The following is a 26,599-nucleotide window of genomic DNA, read 5'->3' as shown; positions in this document are numbered from 1 at the left end:
AAAGACCCATGAGTTCCACACTAATTTTTCTCCTGGAAATAATCAGAAGGATGGAAAGAGAACCTAAATGGAAGTAGTTTTCTCATTACATGATTCAGTGCTATTTAATATTGTGTTCGTGTCCCACCAAACTGCCTCTTGCAAACCATAGTGTTGTGTGTTCCACAGTGAGTCAGGGGAAAATGAATGTATTATGAATGGAGAGAATACATGAAAGCAGCTTCTAAGTCTATATCTGGCATTTTTATTCATTCACCCATCAACTAACATGTATTAAATACCTTCTACGTGTTAGTCATTGTGCTAAGAGCTGGGGATCCAATGGCAAGACCCTCACTTCAAGGAGATGGTAAATGAGGTAAAAATGAAGATAATTAAAATACACAAACCCAATAAATGCTAAGTGCTAGACTCACAGGGAGAGAGGTCATTTTCAAATCTTAAGAGGCCACCCAATCTTTCAAGATTTCTAGAAGGCTTATTATTGTCCATTATGAGCTGTCAGTAATTTCTCATTTTCTTTGGTGAGCACCAGTTGAAAAATAGCTATCACATAAGGAAGGGAAACTGGAAGGCACTTGAATAAAAGAGAAAAGCAAAGTGTGCTGTGATATGGAAAGAATAAAGCGAGCATCAGAAAGAACATGAGAGATTGGTCTAATCCCTTCCTTTTCTAGGAAAAAGAGGTCAATTCCTTAGAATTAGTGGCTAAACTGAGATTTAAACTGGATCTCCAGAAATCTAGTCCAATATTCTTTGTACTGTATGACATAAAAAACAACAACAACAACAACAACAAATTTTGAGAGTTAAGCATAGTTACATTTGTTCCAAAAAGATAATATGGAGCATTTTCAGTAAATAAGTACCCACCTCCCAAAGTAAGTTAAATGGAGATTCTTATAAAATAGAAAGCATGATTATCACATTTTAAGAAAGGCTGAAAGATGAGACCTTTGAAGACAAATATAATGCATATTATGGCAACTAAGTTAAACTATTGGATAAGCCCTATTAAAATACGTTTATTGAGAAACACTTATTGTAAGATTAGCATAAAAATATGAATAGTTTACTATGGTTATCAAAACAGCTTTAAAGCTGATCAGCGTAGCGTTTCCTTTACAGAGCTATAGTTTTATCCTGCAGAAAAAAAACTTATACTTTCTCTAAGTTCTTTGGTATCACTACATTGAGAAAACTTTGAAACAAGAGGCAAGGGAAAGACCCGGAATGATTTCTAGTCATTCCTGGCCTCTGTGAAGAAGTAACTTAGTTTATTGCCTCTTTCTTCCTGATACGGGACATATACATTTTAAAAACTAGGTGGTTTTGAAACTAAGTATAAGGGAATTTACAGTATTCTCCAATTTGCAAGGTTGATAATCACTGGAGCACATTGGTGAAGTTGAGAAAAGCCAAAAACACTATTTTAAAAAATTTCACCCATAGACTATCAGTAGGATTACCCTGGGCATGGGGCTTGGGAATGGAGGACAGTAGTTTTGGTCACATGTGTACGTTATAAAATTCTACTATATAAGATTCTTCGGTAGCTCTGGACCTGGATCATTATTTTAGCTTTATTGTCTCTGTATTTATTCCTGTTCTTATCTAGTAAATATTGTTTTACATTCATTCTAAACTTATTTTTTTATCCAGAATCAACCTTTCCATAACCAATGGCACACTTTATTAAAGTATGTTGTTCAAATTCAGTTGTTTTAAAGATTTTCCTAAAGAATCCTAAAGATATTACATTGAAAATGAAAAATGTATATCATCTTGCTATCTAAATTCTTGAAATTAAACCATTTAAGTGGCTGACCCAGCTTGCAATTACATGCTAAGCCAAACGCTTTGATCCTCTTATGAGAATGAAAACTAATAAAATATAATATACCTGTGAAGCTTGAGAGTGACAGTTCCATACACAGTAGCAAAACCGAGAAGACGGACCCATCTTAGAAGAATACAGCGAAATGTGCTTGGCTCAAAGTACAAAATAACAACCTGTGGGATGAGAAGACAAAGAAAGAGACCTTCAGGATCAACTGATGACCCACAGACTAAAATCAATAGTTCATAATCTGATGTTTAATATACCTAAATTTGACATAAGCACACATCCGTTTGATTAAAATTTTTAAATATTATTTTGATCACTCATTATCCAAATCAGAGAACTATAGAGTCCCTATTGCTTTCAAATCAAATCTAAATTCTTTAATTCTAACTTTCAGGAATTTCTATCAATTGTCTCTAAGTCTTTGGTATGTATAAACTTCACTGTCTTTACTCCCCAAGATGGGCCAGCCAGGCTAGCTTCCACTGCCTTTCATCTGGAACCTTTCCATATTCCTGCCTCTACACTTCTAGCAACATCTACTCCCTGTCTAAAATAGCCCTGAGAGGACTATCTGGTACTGTACCACCCCCCAAGTCAATCTACCACTCCACATTTATTACTTCACTTAGTACTTGGCTCAATTACTTCACTAACTCCTTGTTTCTCGCTCCAGAGTTTTCATTCCACAAACGGTAATTAAGCATTTACCATGAGCCTGGCACTATACTAGATGCTGTGGATACAAAGGCCAATAAGAAAGGGATGAGAGACATGTAAACAAGAAACTGCATTAAAGAAGCATAGAGGCTGTGATAAACATTTGTGCAGGTTCAGTGGAACACAAAGGAACATGTGGTCAATTCCGGAGGAATGGTCAAAAGGTATGTGCGAGGCTCTGTACGTACTACCTTTCAAATGATATTGTGTGGTGTGGAGAAAGCCCTCATGCAACAGGAGTTGGTTTGGCCTGGGGTGAGGAGTCTGATACAGTGCCACGGGATTAATGCTGTTAAAAATGCAGACCTATACTCTTCTGCTTGGAGCAGCTGGCCTGAAGTGATTCTGCTGAAAGCAAGGTCATCATAACAGAAAAATATACCTACTCCTAAAATTCAGAGTGTTATTTTGGCTTTTCATCCCAAAGATGTGAGTATTGGGAAACATAAAGCATTGTAGTGTTATTTTGGCATTTCATCCCCAAAATGTGAGTACTGGGGAAAAATGAAGCACAGTAGGGGGACATCGGGGCTGATAATTCCTTGCTGATGTTTTACAAATGGAGCCCCATTCTCCAGCAGTATCAAGAATGACATTACCTAAAACTCTATGCTGGCATCTCTCAAATATTTCTACAATATAAAGATATGAAACTAGGTATTGACAATATCATTAGGATCAAATTCTCAAAGAGTAGAGAAAAAGACTGGACAAAGTCTCAAGGAGAAATGAAAAGAAGGTAAAAATAGGAGTGGACAGGAAATAATCTTATTTTGTGTATATATAGTATGTCTTCAATTTTCTAATTCATTAGGTCTATGCTAAAGATATAGATTAAGATTCGATTTTAGAACTTAATGTACCAGAAAATTGTTTGGATTCATCCCAAAATTGATATCAAAAAACTTTCTTTTATTGACTATTTTCACAAAACAAGTTGAAATTCTATAAATTTGTATTCTAATATATATTAATATATTTTGGATGCAGTTCTTTGTGCAAGACTCCAACAGTAATTATGAGTTCTGCAAAGTAAACTGTGTAGTTTACTAAGGTATCTGAGCTGAAGGAAGACAGGAAAACTTAGGGGAAAAAAACAAATGGAGAAAACTTGAAGATTATGGGATTAGAGGAGCATATGTGTTATTTCTCATGGCAGAAAGCGAAATGACAGATTAGAAACTAGAAAGAGACCTAAAGTCTAGAACTGGAAATGACATTAGAGATTATTCTAGCACAGTAGATGCCTTGGGGCTGCAAAATTCTGTGACTTATTGCAGAGTTTCCTATTGCACACCAAGTGGGGACGGTGAACAACTGTAACACAGAAGTCAGCATACTTGTTTTTATTTTGAAAGAAAGAACTGCTCTTGAACTGTTTGGAAACTACTGATATAGCTTCAAACTTTTATTTCACAGAGGAGGAATTTGAGGACTTGTTACTGTGAATAAAAGATTGAGTAAGTCAGAAATGAATGAATAATAGTCATTATTTTTCAGCACACAGGGACGAGGTGTAAGTTTAAAAATTAATAGAAAATTCCAGTGAACTTAATAAAATATATTATTATTATTATAAACAGTTCAGTAAATAGTAAAGTAAAACTCCTAATTTTGCAGTGTGGTGGTGAACTCAGGTTCTGAATCCAGTCTCCCTGGATTCCAGTCCTGGCTCTATACTTTATTAGTTGTGCGACTTTGCCAAATTACTTAATATCACCTAGCTATGCCTCAGTTTTCCTATTTGTAAAATGAACACAACAATAATACTTCCAGATGGGACTGTTTTGAAATTTAAATGCAATCAACACAGTGCCTGGTACAATGAGTATTCAATAAGTATTGGCTAATATTATTAGAAAAGCTGATTTATGTATGCTTTATTCTAAAAGTTACCATTCTCATTGCAGTGTAATTACATGTCATCATTGCAATAAATTCTGATTATTCCAGCACTCCTTTTGAGTTTTCATACTCAGTTTTTGACTGTATACTTTTTCTATCATATATTATAGTTATCCATATGAGTATCTCCCTGAATCAAAATCAGAGAAGGCATGCTTCTCCATATATTCTGTGTGCTTTACACACAGAAAATTTATATATTAAATATTTGCTCAATAATCTATTTTAGCTAATTTAATAAAGAAAATGTTACCTTCAAAATAAACTATTTGAAAAGTCCAATTAGAGTTCACTAATATTGTGATTTTAATTCACGCAGTCACTATTTGTTTTATCTGGATAAGGCAGTAAGGGATTTAGAAACCATAAAAATATATCAGATATAAATTTTGTCCTCAAGTTAAAATTTAGAAAAGTGAATATAAATATTTATGATACTATTTACGATAAAAATAATATGATCATACCAAATATTTACATAGCACTATTGCTAGACACTAAATTAAATGTTTTTGCACTATTTATTCATTTAATCCTCACAACATCTTATGAAGTAGGGACTTTTATTTTAAAGAAGAGGAATGAGGCACAGAATATTTAAGTGATGTGTTCAGGGTCACACAGCTGGGCAGTGTTAGAGTGAGGGTTTGAATCTAGGCGGTTTGGTTCCAGAGTCCATGCTCATAAGGGTTACATTTTCTTTCCTCTCTAAATAGTTCTGTTATGTGGGAGAGGTGGCAAATGCTATCACACTGTGATTCTCAACAAATTGAGAGAGAAAAGGAAACTTACTCTCAGTGGAAACAAGGGAAGTTATCCTGAGAAGGTGGATATCTGGGCTAGGCTATGGAGGAGGAGCAGGTTTAAGTATGTAAGAAAGGGGGAAGAGGAGGGAGCCTCAGACAAAGGCACGGCTTGGGAAAGCTTTGGAGTGTGAAGTGTACAGTTACATCTGGGAGGACATAAAGGGGAGTACTAAAAATCAAGCTTTAAAGTAGAGGTGGGGTCAGATCATTGTAAGCTTTGAACAACAGGGTGAGGAATTCAGGTCATATTCCATGAGCAGACACGCCTTTAAAGTTCTTTGAGTCGAGATCAGAACTGTGTTTCAGGGGTTAATCTGGCAGTGTCATGCAAGAGGGTTGGTTGGCTATGGAGGGGAAGATACTGATGGTGAGATAAGTTCGAGGGAGGGGACCCTGAAATAAAGCTGCAGGAAAAAGTTAAAGAAGGATGTAACTAACATAGTGAAAATGGTAATCCAGTCATTCATGGCAAGAAAGGAAAGAAGATGTTGAATCAAGAAAATTGGGCAAATGATTATTTGTTGAGGCAAAAGAGAATAAATAAAATGTCAAAGATAATGTGAAGATTTTAAGCCTGGGAAACTGGGAGGATGATTGTGTTTGAAAAGAAACAAATAAAAGAAGAAGATGCATAAGTCCGGGGAAAATTATGTTATCTCTGCTTAGCGACTCCCCATCTCCTCATCCTTGATGTCTCACTAGGTTCAGGGTTCGCATCCACGACTTGCATGTTATTTACTTGTATTAAATTCTGAGCTTTCCTTCATCACACTCATCAACTCTATTTTGGTACAATTATTTCTGTAATTCAATGGTTGAATGCGTTTTACAAGCTAGTTTGTAAACTGTATGAGGACAAAGATTTTGACTATCTTATTTACAACTGTATGCCTATTCCCTAGTACTGTACCTGGAAACAGTAGGAAACCAATAAAAGCATGTGAAAGGAATGAGAAAAAAAGGCAGGGAGGGTGGGAAGAAAAGAGGAAGTGAGGAAGGATAGGAGACAGTAAGTTCATCTGTGGTTGCAACGAGTACAAGTTGTCTGTATGACATCCAATCCAGATCTAGCTTTGTAGTAGTTAATACACTCTGTAGTGAGAAAAAATAGGAGTAGGAAGTTTCAATGTCTTCCAAATCCCAATACTTAATTTTTTAATTAAATATAATTTACATAAATGTAAGTTTAACAAACCGTTGTAAAATAAACACCCCTTCCCAAGTCCTAAGTTAATAACACATTTTATAATAGACATTGGTAAGAGAAGTAGTAGAGAAAAACTAAGCCACTGAGCTGAAGAATTTATAAATGATGATGTTAATACTAATAGCTCTCATTTTTATGTACCAATAGAAGCTACCCATGCTATCATTAGCTAAAAAATTTTTTGTGATGAAATGGGTGGATAATCTGTGAAGATTTGGTTGCGATGACGGGAAGAAGGCTTGAAAGACCATTTCCAAACAGCAAGGCTTTTTAAAAAACACAACACCTAGAACATTCCACCACTAAGATCAGCTGACTTTTATAAGCCTCTGATAACTATGCTAGATATGTTACTTATATTTAGGGCCCAAGATATACTTATTATCCCTATTTTAAATGTAAAGGACTGAACTTTAACGGGGTTAAGTAATTTGCCCATGGTTATCAAAATAGTAAGTTTGTAAACCAGAACCCATAAAACATTCCTTTACTGGAAGAACTGCCTATGGTACATTTTCAAAGTGTATATTTCAAGAGAAGAGTTTCTCCATTTTCTTTGTGATACTAAAGGCTAATGCTAGATATAAAGGTATTTCATTTAACACGTGAGAAGCAGGATGCCAGTGTACCACTTCTGTCGTTAAGTAACCTATAGACTAAAGAGCATGCGTAACTGCTGGATGAATGAGCACAGGATATAAGTTGTAGATAGGTCTAGGAGGGCAGAGTGAGAGAGAAAGAGACTCATTGAGAGTCAGCAAGAGAAAGTGTGTCATATCAAAACCACCAATTTTCTTTTATCTTCAACATTCCTTTTGGGCCATCACTATAATTTGCCTAAAGGTTTGCTTCCTCTTTCTCACTGAGAGTAAGGCTCCAGCCAGAAGGTCTAGGGTAGGTGTAACCCTATGTATGCTTTAAGGACTTGGTTCTTCAATTCTGGAAGTTTTTCAGATGCTTACAATATTCAGTCAGCTGATCTCTGTGGTGGAATACTCTAGGCATTGTGTTTTTAAAGAACATTGCTGTTTTGGAAATAGTTTTCTAAGCCTTCCCTTCATTGCAAACAAATATGCACAGATTATCCACCTATTTCACCAAATGTAATTTTTTTAGCTAATTTCGAAGTCATCTTGATTGCTTAGACTCTTTGGATACTGAACACAGCTAATGGGGAAGAAAACAGGACCATAAGAGTAAAGAATACTGGGCTTTTCAAATATGAACAAAATAGAAGAACATTTTAAAATAGAATAACTTTCATTTGTAAATACAGACTCAACACCAGAGATAGAAAATTGACCTCCACTACGTCTACTCGCAGTCCAAGCCCAGTGATTTCGGAAGAGGAACGCTTAGGAGGTAAAACAATCAGAAGCCGGCACAACCCAGTGCTGTTCCCAACGCTCTGACAATAAACGGTGTGAGGCTCTTGTTTCAGGCCTGGTATTTTGAGGATGTGCATAACAATTTTCTACCAGTGTTGGAAGCAGCAGTTCTGCTTTCTTAATTGACTCGCCAAGTGTTATTTGCTTCAGTTCAGTAAAAATGGCTGTGAAATGAATAAAGCACTTTTATAGGCGAATGAGGTGCTACGTGCTTTGGGGTTTCTGCTAGTAGGTGTGTGAACAGTTTTATTTATAGAAAAGGATTACTGGGTGATGGGAGCACAGATGTCAGTGACAAGACTTTCGTCACTGAAGTTGTCCTTTCATAAGGATTTGAAGGACTTCTGGGGCTTTAAGGGCCCTCTCTGCCACATCTATGATGCCCTTCTGCTTCATACAAGGAAGAGTCTCACGAGTCAAATATTTCCCAGGGCTGCTTGCCGTTCTCAAGCTTACTGTGCTCCTGACTGAGCAAGTAAAGAATGCAGCTGACATTTTATCTCGAGGAAGGATGGTCCACAAAGGCAACATCTGGAAGTTTCTCATATTAAAACCTAGTACTTAACTTACCTAGGTTTGCTATCTTTTGAAGTAGGAGGCTGGAAGTGAATCATTTGGGCAGAACTATGTATGTTAAAGCACTTTTATACAGGATTTGCTTGAAAGATAAGTAGAATCAAAGTCTTTGGGTATGATCTAAAATTATTATTTCTATATTTGACAAGATATATGATTTCATACACAGGAAATATTTACGATGAAAATGCATGTTCTATAAATATTTAACTAATGATCTAAAGTTGAATTCAAACTACAGAAAAATAAAAAATACTTAATGTAACTTTACATTTATGCAATGACCACACATGAAAGGGGCAATGATTGAGACTACATCTTTATATGATCATGGTCTAGAACTTACTACTTTGCACTTGGCTTCTATTACTCCTAAGCAACAAAAAAGGGATAAATTAATAGACTAAAACTATAAAATGTATATATAACTTAAAAATTTATCATACATAGAAATAACATTTTTGGGCTACTGTGACAGCAGATGAGATATGCTTGACACAGCCCCTCTAAAATTCTCACACGTATAAAACATAAAAAAGAAAATACAAAAAGAAATCAATAGGGTTACAGCTCTAAAAACTAAAGGCAAAGATGACAAGATCCCAAAGTCTTAGTGGTGATCTACTCACTGCTTGGTAGATGGTACCAAACTAGCCTTTTAAATACAACAGCATACACCTCATCCTCTGAACCAGAATAAGACCTGAAAGGCCAACAAGGAAAGATTTTCATTCATGCTCCTTATCAGGGTCTAACACTGAGACCAAAGGCTTTTCCTAAACAAATTTAAAAATCTTTTATAAGTCACCATTAACAACAACAACAACAACAACAACAATAACAAAGACTAAAAAAAAAAGAAAAGAAAAGAAAGAAAAAAAATCTTTGGCTGTGTCCTGACTGTGCAGGACCTATTTCTTCATCAACCAGTTCCAGAGCCTTCTCATCCATTACTCCCCTTCCCCCACCAGCTCCTCTCTTCTCTATCCACTCATCCACTTGCAGATTAGACCTCCCAGGATGCCGCGCTCAGAGTCATGATGCTCAGCTGCGTACGGAAGAGCCAGGTGCAGGGAAGAGCACTGAGAGACAGCATGATGCTCGGGAGTATAGGGAGCCTCCCCAGTCTCAGCTTCCTCATCTCTCCACAAGAAAAGGCACTTGTGGAAACACCTATCCTAACACATAATAACCATAGAAACAAATGACTATTTTTGTCTTAAACTTTTACAGCCTCAGTTTACGTGTTCAAAAAAAATGTTTTGGTCAAGGATAAATATGGTGCATGACTTATGATAAATTATACCATCCTTAACAATCATGTTCTTGAAGGTATTAATGAATATGGAAAAGTTCTCAGGATTTATGTTAAAGTGAAAAAACAAGCAGCACATAAAATATATATACTGTTTACAGTGGGATATTGGTTATGCTTAAAATATATTTGTATATATGAATATATATGCATATGTACACACACATAAATGAAAGTATACCTATTCCTTGCTTATTACTTTTAATTTAACACCCTTAATTTATTCCAGAAAACAGGGTAGGAAGGGGCTATGCATAAAAAACAATGGGAAAAATGTGTTGCATTGTTTATTCCTATTAAGAAGTCCACTCCAAAATTATGTTTTCTATAAGTATCAAAAAAAGCAAACAAAAACAAAGGAATAAAAATATCTGAAACTATGATTCTGCTTCCTATTTTCTCTCCCGATGTTCTTGTGAGCAAACTGCATCTTTCTCTGATAGAAAAACACACACTAGTGAGCAGAGTGGTGAGATTATGACCAAAAGATTCATGTTGACATTTTGGGGGGTTTTGTTTTATTGTTATGAAAAAGTTTATACTTTCTAAAATAAGCACCTTATGTATTAAGCAAGTGTTGATTTTAAATAAATATAAATATATGTGTGTGGATGTCTATATTTATATATATATCACAAAACTAACTGGGTTGACAGTGATTCTCTGGTTTTTGTATTATTTTCTATAATTAGAAAAAGGTTAATTTAAATAAAAACTAATATTTGTCACAGGAGCTCAATAAATGGTAAAACGGTAGGGGCTGTCTCAGTATAATCCATGCAGATAATGAGAGCATAACGCTAACCTTCTGGGTCCTCTCCTAAATGTGACTATAAGAAATTTGTAGTTTATCTATGTTCTAATAAATTCTCAGATGGGTAAAAAGTATATCTTTTGAGAAATGGACAGGTTCAGAAACAAGTGAACTCTGAATATGATCTGATTCAGTTTTTTTAAAAGATAATAGACAAAAATAGTACAAGAGGTGGCAAACAGAGTGGATAATAAAAGACCATCAGAAACTGAGAGACTTAATTCAAAATACAAAACATCTGTAACATGTATCTCAGAAATTTTTGCTGTGATTGCCAGCAGAATGAAATACCTGGTTTAGAGCTAAATAAACACACACACAAACGCACATAATCACACACATGAAATGAAATCATTAGCTTTAGAAAAAATATATATGACAAGAGAAGAGATTTAATAAGACAAAAAAATTAAAAAGAAATGTAAAAGTTTCATTTGTAAAATAGTGCAAATATATGAGTTCTCTATGAGTCAGACGGAGGGGCCCTGCAGCCTAGTGCAATGGGTAAAACAAGGGATTTAGAGTTAGCTGCCCTAAAGGCCAGTCTGGGCTCTACCACTAATTAGACATGTTAATTCGGACAAATTCCTTAAGTTCTGTGGACCTCAGTTTCCTCAACAGTTTAATGAAGGTAATGCACAATCTTACAGTATTTATGAAAGCATTTAATAAACCACAGATAAAGAAATGCATTTTATTATTAACATTTGAGAATTATGTTTTATATTTGTTATATTTATATCATCAATTTGTTTAGTCCTCTTGTACATGTATCTTCAAATAGCAACAGAAAAGAACCTTCTGAATACTGTGAAGTCAAGAATGGAGTATATAGGGAATGGGAAAAAAACAGACAAAGCACACTGAATGTCCTTAAAGTAGTTGCAGAGCTATTAGCATGATGGGTAAAAACAGGGGAAGCCATATTTATTAGTTATCTATTGCTATATAACAATAACCACAAACCTGGTGGCTTAAAACAACAGATATCTATTATGTCATGATATCTGTGGGTCAGCGATCTAGGCATTACCAGTCTTAGGGTCTTTCACGAGTCTATAATCAAAGTATTGATCGGGGATGGGGTCTTATCTGTAGGCTCCACTGGGAAAGCTCATGTGGTTGTTGACAGGATTCGGTTCCTTGAGGGCCAGGGGAACTGAGGCCCTCAGTCCTTGCTGGCTGTTGGTTAGAGGCCACTCTCAGTTCCTTGCCATGTGGACCTCTACAACATAGTAACTTGCTTCATCAAAGCCAGCAAGAGCGAGTCCACTAGCAAGAAGGAAGTCATCTTTTGCAATCTCATTATGGAAGTGACATTCGATGTTGATATATTTTATTCATTAGAAACAGGTTAGTCAAGAGAAAGGGATTACATAGGCTGTGAATATCAGGAGCTAGGTGTGATTGAGGCCACCTTTGAAGCTATCTACCCCAAAGAAAGCCCTGCTTTTAGGTAATCAGAGGACAGTAAAGAATAAAAAGGCATTAAATATCCAGGGCATGAATTTAGAGACAGGATAGTATCATTCTAAACTTATAGGAAAAATTTTTTAAAGATGAAAAATTTTTTAAAGCATTCTACCAAGGTTCCCTCTCTAATGGGGTTCAATTCACCACCAAGTCACAATTCTGGGATTGGTGCTCAGAGCTCATAACTAGAAACTATTGAGAAAAGACTTTTTTGGTCATAACACTTTTAACCAATGAATGAGAAAAATATGAAATGGTCATAATGGGTTGGGAGAAATAATTTGAATCTTTTCAAGTACTTATGGCTATGTTTAAATTGTGAAAGAAAGAATGAAAACTTCAAGTTAAACCTGGAAGATTGAACGTATTTATGTCTGCTATTTCTGGAAACTCTAATTAAATGACTGTTACATACTCAAGGCCAAAGAGAGTATGAGTCGAATGACAACAGATGATTGGTAGCAACAAAATTCTGGAAGATGGAAAGCAGATGGCAATGTATAACCAGACGAAGAAGTCAAAAAAAGTGCAAATCTGCACCCGAGAAGAGAGAAGCCCCTCCGAGGTCTGTCTCATAATCTTTTTGGAGAGAGTCGGATAATAGCATCTAATGAGCACCTGTTATATTCTAATTATTTTTAAAGTGCCTACATGAAACAATTTACTTGTTCCTTGCAACAATCCTTTGAGATAGGCATTATTATTATCCCTACTTTACATATGAGGGGAATTGAGGCACAAGAAAGTTAAGGAATTTGTACAAGGCCACACACCTAGTAAGTAGCAGAGCTGGGATTTCAACCCAGCCCAAGTCTACAGCCCAAGCCTGTTATCACTATGCCTTACTGCCTGCCATTAGCCAGGAAGAACAGAGCAGTAAGGCATATCAGTGGACTTTGATGGAGCCCAGGGGTTCCCTGGTGCCCTAACACTTCAGCCAACTTGTTCAGTGCAGTTAACAAGGAGGGCGTAAACTGAAGAATGTTGTTTATATGGTAAAAATAATTTTCAAGCAAAAAGAAATAAAAAATATACCTAAAGAATGTGGTTAACAAACGGGAAAGTGAGTGCTAAAAAACAAAACTGCCATAATTCATGAAAGAAATTGTAAAAGAAAAGAGTGACAACTCATAGATTGAAGTACTGCGTTAGAGAAGAGACACAGCCATAATCATGGAAAAACTGGAAGCCACAAACTGGTTTAGTGGTCTTCAGTTCTGACTAAACATCAGAATCTCACATGGCAGACTTAAAACACAAAAACCAGGTTTCCCTTGTAGAAACTCTGGTTCAGTAGTTACAGGGTTCAGCCTGAAAATTCTGCCTTTTTTAATGTTCTACTGGTGATTTTAACCTAACAGAGGTTAAGAGCTGCTGATGATACTAGTTTACAGACCAGAAGGAAGCCACACATGGAGGTGGTAAAGGCACAGCTCAGACCAAGACTTTTTTTTTAGTGAGAAGCTGTCTGAGAACTAATAAAATTCAGTAAGAATTCTATTTTCAGAAAAATGTCCTACATATAAATACATACAAAATATGCAAAGATGTATGTCCAAGAATATTCACTAGAGCATGGTTTTTGACAGCAAAAGCAATGACAACATTCTTGGCCCAGAGGGGCTGGCTTAAAATTGTACTTCATGTTACATCCATACAAAATGGAAAACCATGAAATTTAAAGTAATTAAGTGAATCTGATTTTGTTGCTGTAAAAACATCTTCAGGGGAAATTGTTTAATGAAAAGAGAGTTGAAGAACTGTATTAAAATATGATTCTATTTGTATATACATAAAAAGAGGAATTTCTGGCTGCACACTCAATAGACTTTTAAGACTATTTACCTCTGGGGTTGGTGAGTTGGGGATTGAGGACACAGAGAGAGAGAGAGGGAAATTTTTATTTTTTAACTTATATCCTTTTTTGTTGGTTTTTTTTTTTTTTTTTTACAATGAGAGTACATTACTATCGTAATAAAGGAATAAAGAAAATGCGTGAAAAGATTTCTGACTAATTCATTGTAATCACTATAAATGCCCAGCTCTTAAAATGGGGCATGAAGGATTGTTTCTAAGTACTAGGGATCAGAGAGCAAAAATGGAAAAGGTACCATATGTAGTATTTATGAGATGACATTAAATAGAGGTGGCAAGATCTTAAAAAAATGATCTAAGAGAAACTGGAGGATCTTATGAACCCCAAACCTCAATGAATAAACAAAGGTGCAACAGAGTTCACGGATAGAGTTGAAGTACAGCATTTGAGAAGAAAGGAGAAAAAAAGTGAAGAGATAATATATAGTATAATAAGGTGATTATAAGCAAAAGCTTTTTTAGCCAAGAACAGAGTACACAAAAAACTTGATTGGTGCGCCATTTCCTGATCTGTAGGTGGCTCCTGTCCCTTGACAATGGCTCGTCTGTTTACCTCAGCTTTGGGAGCTCATTCTTTTCACTCAGTCTTGCATAGACCATTCTTTGAAAACTGTCTTTCTGTTCAGATTCCAAATGTTCTTCTGAATTTGTTAATGAAAGTGTGTAGACCATACAAAACAATAGGTTCTACAAACCACAATTTAAACTAAAAGTCTGAAAAAGTGATTATTCAAGCTAAGGTCAGAACCGGGGCTCAGAACCGGCCTGTCAGTCATGTCTCGCTCTGTGGCATCACTTCTGCTAGTACCATCTTTCAATACCCTGGGAAGAAATAAGCATATATTTCTTGAGAAGTAGAGGAAAATAGTAGAAAATTACAGTATTTGGAGACCCAAGAGACTGCTCTGCTACTCACTAAATGCATGCCCTTGAGATCACTCAGACCATCTCCTTCCTCATCTAGAAAGCTGAGTTAATAACCCCGTCTCTCCCTCCCACACAGAATAGGGAAAAAGCGTGTGAAAGCACAATGTCAACTAGAGTGGTATAATTATTTCTCCTATATTTATTCCTTAAAGATTTACACAAAATCCTTTGTATTTGTTTTACGTGAGCATTCGGTGATTCTACTTGACCCTTATAAATTCTCTTGCAAGGGCAAATTAACATAAACAATAACAAGTTCCTATGACGAGGGAACCACTATGCCAGCCAATTTAGTCTGAGTTATTCACTGCCTCACTATAGGACACATTCTATTACTCAGTTCCAAATGAAGGGGCTGAAAATAATCTAAGTGTAACTATAGGTTACCTTAAAAGATCTTCAGAATTTGTCAGCAATAATAAGCAGATTTTCTCAACATATTTTTAATCCTCTTTCTATTCACGTTCCTGGAGTACTCTGTTGAACAACATAATCATTACCAATAATAAAAACCAACCTGTATGAGGGATTTTTACTGTTGATTACATAACATACTTGATTATCTCTTCTCCTGAAGTGAGATACACAAGAGGTTAAGTGACTTGCCCAAGATGACAGTTTAAACATGTCGAAAGTGGAATTACTCTAAAGTGTCGACATTTTCAAAGAATGTTCCCTCTTTTTTTAATGAAAAATTGTTTGATTTCTACAAGTTGCATTTCCTTATTGGTAAAAGTCAAGTGCTTAATGCCCCACAACCTAAGTATTTCAAAGTCAGTGTTCTTCAGATAATTACTCTTCTACATTTACACACAGACCTTCTTCCTTTGAAACTCCTGAAATACACTCCCCTTTCTCCACCCTCGTCTCTATAAGAACTGAACTCTAAGGTATTGCACGTGCACAAAACCATCTTCCGTCAACTCCTGCCATTATCCTTTGCACCTCCATGCACTCTAACTTCACAGTTCCCCTAGCTCCTCCACATGGCTATGACCCAGATCACCTGGAAGGTTGGTATCACCTAGAAAAGTTGCCTTTTGGACCATACGCCACAGGCTCAAGGCCATGAAAACAAAGGTGTTTCTAAGAATGCTACTTCCTTGCTACCTTGAGGACATCGTTATATCTGTGAATGACAGGTACACTCCATATTTTGCTAGAGGTTTTCTATCCAAAATACAGATCTCATAATATCCCACCACAGCTTTACTCATATCAAAACTTTACTCATATCAAAACATGTTCTTCCTGTTTTTTTTTTATTAGATTAAGTTTACATTGCTTATAATGGCATACAAATTCTCCTTCTTATAGGTCCTCACTATTCTTTAGTCCTCTCTTCCAATACTATCTAACATGTATCCATGTTCTAGCCACATGGAATTTTGCAGACCTAAACGAGCACAAACTTTCATAATTCTATGCCTGTATTTGTGCCATTAAACCTAGAATATTCTTTTCCCTTTTGCCCAGCAACCTCCCTACTTGTCATTCTTGAGAACAAATATTTACTTCTTTCTATAGCCTTTCCTGTGTTCCATAGGTAGTAGCTCCTTTCTCACGGAGCCTTTCGTGCATACCATTATTATGGAACATATTACATTGCACTACAATACCATTTTTATATATCTCTCTCCTCCTCTGGGCAGTATGTTCAATTTATGCTTACTGAATGAATGAAAGTGTTTTGCTTGTTTTTTTCTTTTAGGGATCATCAGCTACAAATTCAGCTGCACTCTTAGGTTGGAAAAAAAATGCACTAAGATAGAATCAGAATCATGAAAACAAATCAAAGTCACAAAGTAAAGGAGGAGCTCTTGGAATAACCTCTGGTTAAGAGTCACTGCATAAGATTTGCCACTATTTCTCATAATGCAGGTGCAAATAGAGTATGTTATAGATAGTGCAGTTTTAAAAGCTCCAGTAAAAAGACACATCATTTTAAAATATTTTTCTTTTTGTCATAATGCCTAAAACACCTACCATTTGAATCATATTTTATATCTTCAAAAGATCCCTACTGAAATTTATCTGAAAGGATTAGAGTTATGACAATGACTGAAAGCCTCTTAGGACAGAATAAGTTCTTAAAGGAATAGGTACAGGATGGGGATGTTTTGGTGGAAAGTAGAAGAAACTACTGAGGACATGGTCTACTGCTTAGATGGGGAAAGCCCAGTGAGAAAGGCTCCAGGACGCCGGAGAAAGCTGGCACCGAGGCTGGAAAAGGGTTTGGTACTGATGCAGGAAGAGGTGCTGGAGAGGCAGAGGGAGACTGAGTTGGAGAGGAGTGGAGCCTCGGCCTGTTTCCTCTTGCTTCCTCTTAAGATGTCTTAATTCTCCGACAGTGTTGCCACATCAAAACGGCTCAATTTAAGCAACACCTTAAACAGAATTTTAGTATACATTTACTTTCTCAGCATGTGTGCTTATTTATCCAGACAACTCAAGAGCATTATTTATTTTATATATTTTTAATCTTTCCTGCTCACTGCTGACTCACTAGCAATTGAATGTTCTTGCTGTAGCATGCTGTCTGTGGGGAGAAGGGGCAAGGACACTTAGCTACAAAAGCTTCAAAAGACTGTCAAGGTCTAGGCAGATGCTAAGTTCTGTGGATTCTACATTTGTAATAACATTTCATGACTATAGGTCTGTTTGGGTTGACCTTGAACTTCATAAAAACGGAATAGTTAAGTGTATACTCCTTTGTGACACTGAATGACTATCACCTCCTTTGTGCAATAACCAGCTTAACATTGGCATTAGAGTACCCCCAGGTCTTGGGAAAATCTTTTGAATTTTTCAAAAGTTTTCCACATGTATATTCTCATTTTAGAAGCTACACAGTTACAGTTCCACTTTGGTCCAGAGGGAGACAGAGACCATTCCAGAGGTGTGAGGAGAGAATATGTACACAGATTCATGATTGCCACCCAACCTCCCAACTCTCCCCTACAACCTACCATGGGAAAGTGGGGAAAGTAGCTCTTTCTCTGGGTTGGCCTCCCATTTATATTATTGCAATAACTGATTAAAGACTTGACAATTACTTTCATTTTGGCTTGTTGCCTTAATGAGCTATTCTGACACCCAGCAGCTTCATTTTCTCCGGCTCAGCTCAGTTCTTGACAGGACTCTTTAATACAATTTTATCGCTTTATTTTGTGAACAGTTTTTAAAAATATAGAAATTGACTGAAAGTAACATAACCTTGCCGTTTGCACACTACATAGATTAATAAAAGTTTGTAGTTTTGTTATTAATTGCTCTGGGTTTTGAAATAAAACTTAAAACTTTACTCATATCAAGTAGAAGCTTCCTAACCCCACCCCCCTTCCCATTGTCTCCTATCTTCTTCAGGGACAAGAGCTAAAATAAATCCGATGTACATACATCCAGGACATGTCTTTCTACTTTTGTTCCATTTATGTCTATCCATAAATAATATATAAGCTTATTTGGGGAGTTCTAAAATTTTTAAATTAAGTGATAAATTGTCTATTAGCCTTTGCATTTTATAGGTATGCCTTTATAGTGAATTAAATTAAACTGATCCAATTTCCATCAAGGCAAAGTTAAATCCAGATCTCTTTTCTAATCATTTATTTTCACCCAACTCTCATATCTCATTACTAAAGCCAAGGAGAATCTGATTAAAGTTAGGATTATCTTCAACAGGGTTACTGAAATAAGGAGGCTGTACTTCTGTTGGATGATCTTTCTTTATGTAAAATAAGCACATAATTTCTTTGAAAACAGGAACCAAATAGATTCCCAGAGCTCTTTAAAAGCAGGGGATCTGTTTCTACACCCGACCATGTCAGTCTCTGGCCTCTCACTTGGGGAGTAACAGGATTAAAAGGAACTAGTTGAAATTGCTCATTCGAATATTTAACACTTCTCTAAAACTGACAAGAAATTACAGAAGTGAAAATGCTGTCTTTACCTGCATAGTATAAAACTGAGACCCAAATGATTATCTGACTTGTGCAAAGTCACACAGTTAGTCAGCCAGGACTACACTCAAGTCTCCTGACTCCTAGTTTGTGCTCTTTACACTAATTACTGGTTACTACGCTGGGCTCTGTGGAGGCATCCCATGGGTCATTTGAAGGGGTCGGAAGAGGATATAAGTTATCTCTGGGCCTCCCTCTCCTTTCACCCAGGCTGCCTCAGCTTTCAGTGACTGTTGCCATCTTCCCGTAGCCACTCTGTCTATGTAGGCTACAAAGAGTCCTTAAGTGCAAGCTGGCAACAATTTATATCTGAGCTACTATTTGTATGATGTTTTCTGCATTGCTTTCCCACCATCAGCACGATGCCATTAGTTTTGCCAAGTTCATTTGATGGAGTCTCAAAAATTCATTTAAACACTTAGATTCTATTGGGCCAAGTTACCAAGTAATATTATTATCATCTTCATATTCATTTACACATTATGAGAAAATAAGTAAAATATTTTGGTCTAGTTAAAAATGTAAAGCTGATACATAGTATCATCTTTGAAAGTAATTTATTAACTAAATAGAATACATATTTTTTTTATTTTCCTTTGGACTATTTGATCGATAATGGCACACTAGTAAACACCATTGGTTGTCTGTTCAAACAAAACTCCCTTCTTCATTACTGACAGAACATAGATGTCATTCAAACACCCACGTCGGTGGCATATTGTATTTCCCAAAGATGAGTACACTGATGTCTGTCCCACCCCACATGCTATTCTTACAAGTGATGTTTATATGCTTCCTGGAACCTTGTAACTGCTTTGTCCAAGAGTATATTGGAAGTGATGTCATAGAACTTTGAAGGTTGGGTCATAAAAGCTTACACTTGACTCTCTTTTTCTTGGGATGTTTGTCCTTGGAATACTGTCACCAGGAAGCCAGGCATCCACATGAGAAAGCAAGATGTAAATGTTCCAGCCACACCTCCAGCTGTTAGAGTCTCCCCGCCAACAGCAGAGCATCAATACTAGCTGTATGGGTATGAAAAAACTTCAGAAATTTAATCTTAAGTTGTTAAATTGTCTGGCTGAGGCTTCAGGCATCATGGAATAGACAGAAACCTTCTTGCTGAACCCTGTTAGAATTCTGATCCACGGTTTCCATAAGCATAATACGTGGTGGTTTTATGCCACTAAGCATTGAATTAGTTACGCAGCCATAGTAACTGGAACAACACTGCATAATAACATCCATGATATTCAGGAATACTGACTCTATACCCACCCCCAGGGGTGAACTCTAATTAAACTAAGCAAGGGGGTCTCAGTCAGGGGCAATCGTGCCCCCACTGACATTCAGAAATGTCTGAAGACATTTTTGGTTGTCACAACTGGGAAGGTGGTACTTCTGGCATCCAGGGAGTGGAGGCCAGGGATACTGCTAAACATCTTATGATGCATGGGATAGCCCCTCCCCACCTCCAACAAAGAATTACTTACCCAAAATATCAATGTTGTCAATGGTGAGAATCCCTGAACTAAGCCAACCAGATAGCCTTGTGTATACAGATATCACCAATTAGTAGCTACTTGTGAAAGAAATTCTAATAGATAGGTGGAAGAAAAAAAGGCTCAGCATCTTATCAAAAGGGGATTAAATTCCTAGTATCTAATTCTAAATATTAAGATTATAGTTGGAGATCAAAAATGTCCATAAAAATACTAACTATACTCCCTTGTCTGATATAGGAATTCAAGTGAAAATTTATAGCTGTGATAATCCTTTCTGTTTTCTATTCCCTTAAAAAAGAAACAAACAAACAAACAAAAAACTATCCTTATAAAACTTTTGTAATGAAGAAGACTAATTTAAAGAAACTTGTACATTAGAAATTATGGCCACATTCTTTGGATGTGATTTTAATATTTTAGGGTTTTTTTTCTATTTAAATCGGTTACTCTGGGTAATAATACTCAGATTGGAATCCCAGATTTCTGAAAGTACAAATATTTGAATACTTTTGTTAGTCAAAGAGATTTGGAGTTTCCCTCTTTCCCCATTGGTATAAAGAGAAACTAAGTGATGACTCTGGTAGTTTTATCTTAAAATAGTGTTTAAGTGATTATTGTCATGTCAGATAACTGTTGCAATATAATTAGATAAAGTGTGAAGAGATTTTCTCTGATAAAGTATATCTTTTCCTCATTTGTGATATATATCTTATCTTGAAGAACGCTATAAATACATTTTTACAGTCAGATTTAGGTTTCTTCCTTCTTTCCTTCCTTCCTTCCTTCCTTCCTTCCTTCCTTCCTTCCTTCCTTCCTTCCTTCTTCTTTTCTTTTTTATTTTTTTTGGTAGAATCTGTGAGGCATGGAACTGGATTTCTTGACTTGTACAAAACACACCATGAAAATTACTCCTTTGCGGCATATATATTTGGGCTCTCAATCACCCATATCTATAGAGAGTATTAGACCCCACACCAGTTCAGAGAGAAATACGAACTCTGAGTGTGTGCTTGTTCTGGTTCCATCTTCTTTCTGAAGGATGGTGACTTTCTAACTAGGCTCATCACTTTGTGTAGTAATCGTTAGTGCTGATGACAAATTTTCCTCTCTCCCTCCTTCCGTGCAATGGTAAGGCTATCATTCCACTCTCTATTAAACATAGGAATGGCATGTGACTTTTTGTCAGGATCTGTATGTGAGAGCCAGTGTATGCTTTGCCACATTCTCTTTTCCATCTGTACGTATGGCCAGCAATGTTTCACGTAGTTGCCTAGGTCCCAGAATGATGATAGCAAATAAGCATGTAGACCAGAGCCCCTGGCTGATCCATAATAGATGTGTAGAATGAACCAAAAATAAATCTTTTTGTTTTAAACTACTGAGAGTTTGGGATTGTTCATTATCTCAGCAGAGCCTAGTCTATCTTATGCGATACACGTTGACAAAATGGACATTAACCAAAGATCTTTTGTAATTATTAGGTCCTCGAATAATAAAACATAACATTTGTACTTTGAATGTCAGAGTATAAGCTCTTAAATTCTACCATAACCAATATATAGTAAAAGTTAAGTTGCAAGAAATAATAATAATAATAGTAGTAGTAGTAGTAGTAGTAGTAGTAGTAGTAGTAGTAGTAATAACTCCTCCAGATACTCTTAGGAATCAAAGCATTCTACCAGAGTACTGCATACTCATGCTACACTGGTTGGGCCCTTACAGATTTTGCTGAACTGTATTTTAGTGTCATAAAAACATGTTTATATGAGGCTTTCAGCCTTATTGATGACTGTTTCAGGAAATACCTATAAGAAATTCATTATTGCATTTGTTAGAAGAACATGAAAGCACATCGGAGCTGCCTTTTTATGAGCATGTCTGGGAGTCAGTATGCCAGAAGTGGTTTGCTTTTTTATGTCAGGGATGTTCTAGATCATGTAATTGTGTTTCTCACTTTTGCTATCTGTTAGCCAGTTCCAAGTCAAATGTGTGGCCCATTTCTAGTCAAGTTATAAAACCACAAAACCATATGGGATGTATCTAAGGGACTAATAAGTTGTAATCATTTTTTGCTATCAAACTTTTTTTTCTTTTCATTTCTGTAGTAAATTGCTATGTTTTTATTTCTGAACTATTTTTTTTTATCATTTTTGTTGCTCTGTAGATATCTCTATAAACTTAATTTTTTTTTATAATTTCTGAATTATTTGGTTAATTACAGAGATTTCTGTAAGCTTTTCCAAATCTTTCGTTTTCATACATTATATCACAGATTAAGCATTAAGTCTGTCAGTAAGGACCTGAATATAAGATCTGAAATAATAAAGTATAGAGAAGAAAACATAGGAACTAAACTAATGGACCTTGGACTTAAAGAGGATTTTATGAATTTAACCATCTATATTTTAAGACTGCAGAGCAATAAATAGTATTTTAAAAAAAACCCAACACCATATATATACTGTTAACTTCTTGCTTCAGCAAAATAGAATAGGATGCTTCAAAAGTTACCTTATTATTCACTTACATTTCATATGTTTATTTTGCTATCATGCTGTTGGATTAAATTAGTAATATAACAATGGATACCCACTCCTTCAGCATGAGTGGGCCCACTTTTTGGAGGACAGTTTTTAAATGACCTTTATACACTATAACTTAATAAGACATCATAGACTGTACCCTTCAAGGTGATATTTATAGAAGGCATACCTTATTCTCTTGATGCTATCATTACCTTAAACATTTTCTGCAATTCCTCACTGATGGTTATTTTTAAAAGTATATAAACTATATAACAAAAACTGTCCTGTGACTGGTTATGGTGGAACCACAGCATTTAAAGACGATCATAATTTTGTGATACATAAGGAACCTGGCATCAGGTTTTCAAAAAGATACAAAATAGTTTGATTCGACATTGACTGAAATATGTTAGACACTGTGTTTAGAATACAAAGAAAACTAACACCTGCATTTGCCATGGAGGAACATAGAGTCTAAAGGAGGGAATAAATCTGCGCTCAACTACTTCACTACAACAAAGGTGTTCTGATTGAGGGACATGTCCACACAGAGAAGAGAGCCTAAGTCAGTGAGAAAACTTCCTTGATGAGAAAAAATCTGATGAGTCTTAAAGGACAAGTAGGAATTACCCAGTTGAAGAAAAGGAAAGGGGTGTTTGTATGAGGCAAGTATAAAGGCACGAGGCATGTGATAATATAATAATTGCAGGGAAGTATAAACACTCTTATTTGCTGATATACAAAGCATGAAGTAGAGAGTGGTAAGAGAGGCTAGAGCTGAAGATAGGACATGCCATTGAGGGTCTTGTATACCACATCAAGGAAATGAAATTTCATCCTAAAGTTGAGCAAAACCACCGAGCAGTTTTATTCAGTACAGAAACACAGCTGAATTTATGTTTTTGAAAATTCATCCTATCAGTTTTGTGGAAGATAGATGGAACTGAAGTTAAAGATGCGAAAGAAATCCAGAGATGAGAGAAACCAAAGGGACTTGGAGACTCATAAGATGAAGACATTGCGGGGGACCTTGAAGCTTAGAAACTTGGTGTCCGAGAAGAGATTAGAAGACCTTTATTTAGAGGAAATGGTCTTATTGAAAGCATGAGGCAAGTGTAAAAATGGCTTGTTTACTAGAAAGAGACTGTTTTGAATTTGCCTTCAGTTCATATTAAGAAATTATCCTATGATTCAGAATTTTGTACTTCAAAAAAGAATAGCATAGGCTCTTGAATCTGATTGAATCTGGAAAAGACTTTAGAACTTATATAGCTCCTGGACTTTAAAATGAAAAATAGAGAATAGAAAATATATAGATAGGCTTTAGTTGTTATCATCATCATCAAAGTAAGATCTAATGTTTATATAATATCTTTTGTATGTTAGACATTGTTCTAAGGTTTATACATATCATCTCATTTAATCTGCATCACAATCTTATGAGGTAGGTACTATTATTATTCACATTTTACAGATGAGGAAAGTGAGGCGTGTAAAGATTAAATAATTTTCCGGAAATTGCACAGCTAGTAAGTGGTGGAGGTGGGATTCAATTCCAGGTAGTATTACTGTAGGGCTCATGTTCTCAATTCTACCTTTAATTACATCTAAGCCACATAGCTAATGATTTATCCAGAATTAATATCAGGTTTCTAATTCAGTGTACATTATAACATGTGACCAAATAAAAACTTTCCTATTAAAAGATAAAAACATGTTTATATAAATTTAAAGTTAAAATATTTAGCCATGACAAAAAGGGTTGAATCAACAGAGAAAGGCCACATTTCTGCATGTAGAAGGCGATATGTCATCTAAAGAGCTAGGTGCTTAATAACATCAATAACATCAATCCCTCAGGGAAGAAGAACGCTCCCACGGAGAGAAGAATTCAGTAGGAATACCCATAGAGAGCCACAGAACTGAGATATGCCTTCGCTGGTTTTGACTATGAAGGTGTTAAGGATTTAAAGGCATTTTCCAGATGGTAGACTGTAAGATGGTCACCAGGTGAAAACTGGCCAGGGATTAGGAAGTAAGGAACCAGGTAAGGCTTAGGTTGGGGTCTATTCTTGGGCCACAGGACTAAAATTACTTGGAGCTAAAGATAAATAAACTACTTGGAGCTAAGGAGAATCAAAGCAAGTTAAGCTGGGGGCTCAACATATTTAGAAAAAGACAGAAGTACTTGGTTGGCCACTCTGTCATACAAGTTCCTTAATTCTGTCAATTATTCACTCATTTATTTAATATTTGAGTTTATGTGACAGTCATTGTTCTAGGCAAAGGGCAATAAATCAGTAAATAAAAAAATGTAGTCCCTGAACTCATGGAGTTGAAATCAAATGAAGGCGAGACCCACAAATATGTAAACAGAACAGTATTAATTATAAATTATTATAAATGTGACTGAAGTAATAAACAGCATGCAAAGAAAGAAAACAACTGAAGGAGGTTACTAGGGGAGAGGAGGCCAGACAGCCTCTCCAAAGAAGTGACATTTAAGGCAAGACAGGAAGTCAGTCTTCAGTCATGTGATGAGCAGTGAACAAGAATTCTAAGATCACAGCATGTCTACCTGTGCAGAGGTTGGTGTATTCTGAGGAACTGGGGAGAAACAAAATACCTACACAGTCTCCTCCTAATACTAACATATTGGAGATTTTCGGTGAGGGGCTAAATCCCTTTGCCTGGCTGACTGCACGGGCCTTGATTCCACTTCTAGTTTCCTCCGCTCTTAACCATGTAGAATCTGTATAAGAACAAACAGCCACATATTCAGATACCTAGATATCTATGGTAATGGTTGGGCTTTTTGATTAATGTTAAAATAGGACTGAATTAAATTTTGGTATCATATCTACCCATCTGTCGACCATGTGCTTGGGGGTTACCACCTCTTGGCCTCTTAGTTCAAACGTTTTATTTGTTTGTTTGTTTGTTTATATTAAAGTTATTGGGGAGACATTGGTCAATAGGTTTCAAGTGTACAATTCAATGATATGTCATATGTATGTTGCATTGTGTGGTCACCACTCGAAGTCAGATTTCCTTCTGTCTCCAAATATTTGACCCCCTTTACCACTATCTACCTCTCTTCCCACTGGTAATCACTAATCCACTGTCCTTTGCAGGCTAGATCCCCCCAATACTGGAAACATGCTAACTACACAGGGCATCGTTGCCCAGCAGGGGCAGGAAAACAAGGCAGCTGATTTTCGGCGTTGGGAGGACAACAAACTGCAAAGTGGTTCTGCCCTGACCTTCGGTCCCAAGGCCGTACCAGAGCAACTCTATAAATGCGGTTCTAACTTAAAGCATCACTCAGAGCTCTAGTTGGATCTATGGGATGGTCTATGCAAAAGACCTGATCACTGGCCGGTGCTCTCCGCACAAGGTTGCATCCTCCCCTGCAGGGGGCCTAGGGAGTTCAGTTTACTGTGGAAACATCTTAGCTATATCTACTCTAATCTGCTCTGAAGTTAGCTGTGAAAATCATGACCTCTGCAGTTACATAAGCCTTTCTCTGTCTTAGGGGAAGTTTAAAATAGTCTTTCTTAGACTCAGGCATTCCTTCTTTGGGACTAGCCCTGGGCTCCACTGTCCCCTGGCGAAAAGCAGTGATCAGAGTTGGTAATCTTCCAGCACAAAAGGTGTGTGATACAGCAGTGCCTGGGGGAGTTGGCAGGTTGGCTTTGGAGGCTGAAGCTTTACAAAACTCACTTTGTGGGGGAGAAGACAAGTCTGGCAGTTGG

At 36.4% G+C, this 26,599-nt stretch overlaps 1 protein-coding gene across 1 annotated transcript in view; it reads right to left on the bottom strand.

Annotated features, from left to right (window-relative positions):
• GPR158 (G protein-coupled receptor 158) overlaps positions 1–26,599 on the bottom strand; it is a 318,792-nt gene that overhangs the window by 39,567 nt on the left and 252,626 nt on the right. Inside the window, 1 exon segment of the mRNA XM_006907013.2 lies at positions 1,904–2,013. Coding sequence (XP_006907075.2) covers positions 1,904–2,013 — 110 coding nt within the window.

Source organism: Pteropus alecto, unplaced genomic scaffold (genome assembly GCF_000325575.1).
Source record: "Pteropus alecto unplaced genomic scaffold, ASM32557v1 scaffold11, whole genome shotgun sequence".
In the NCBI taxonomy this organism is placed as follows: domain Eukaryota; kingdom Metazoa; phylum Chordata; class Mammalia; order Chiroptera; family Pteropodidae; genus Pteropus; species Pteropus alecto.
This window is presented reverse-complemented; position numbering and strand designations above follow the sequence as displayed.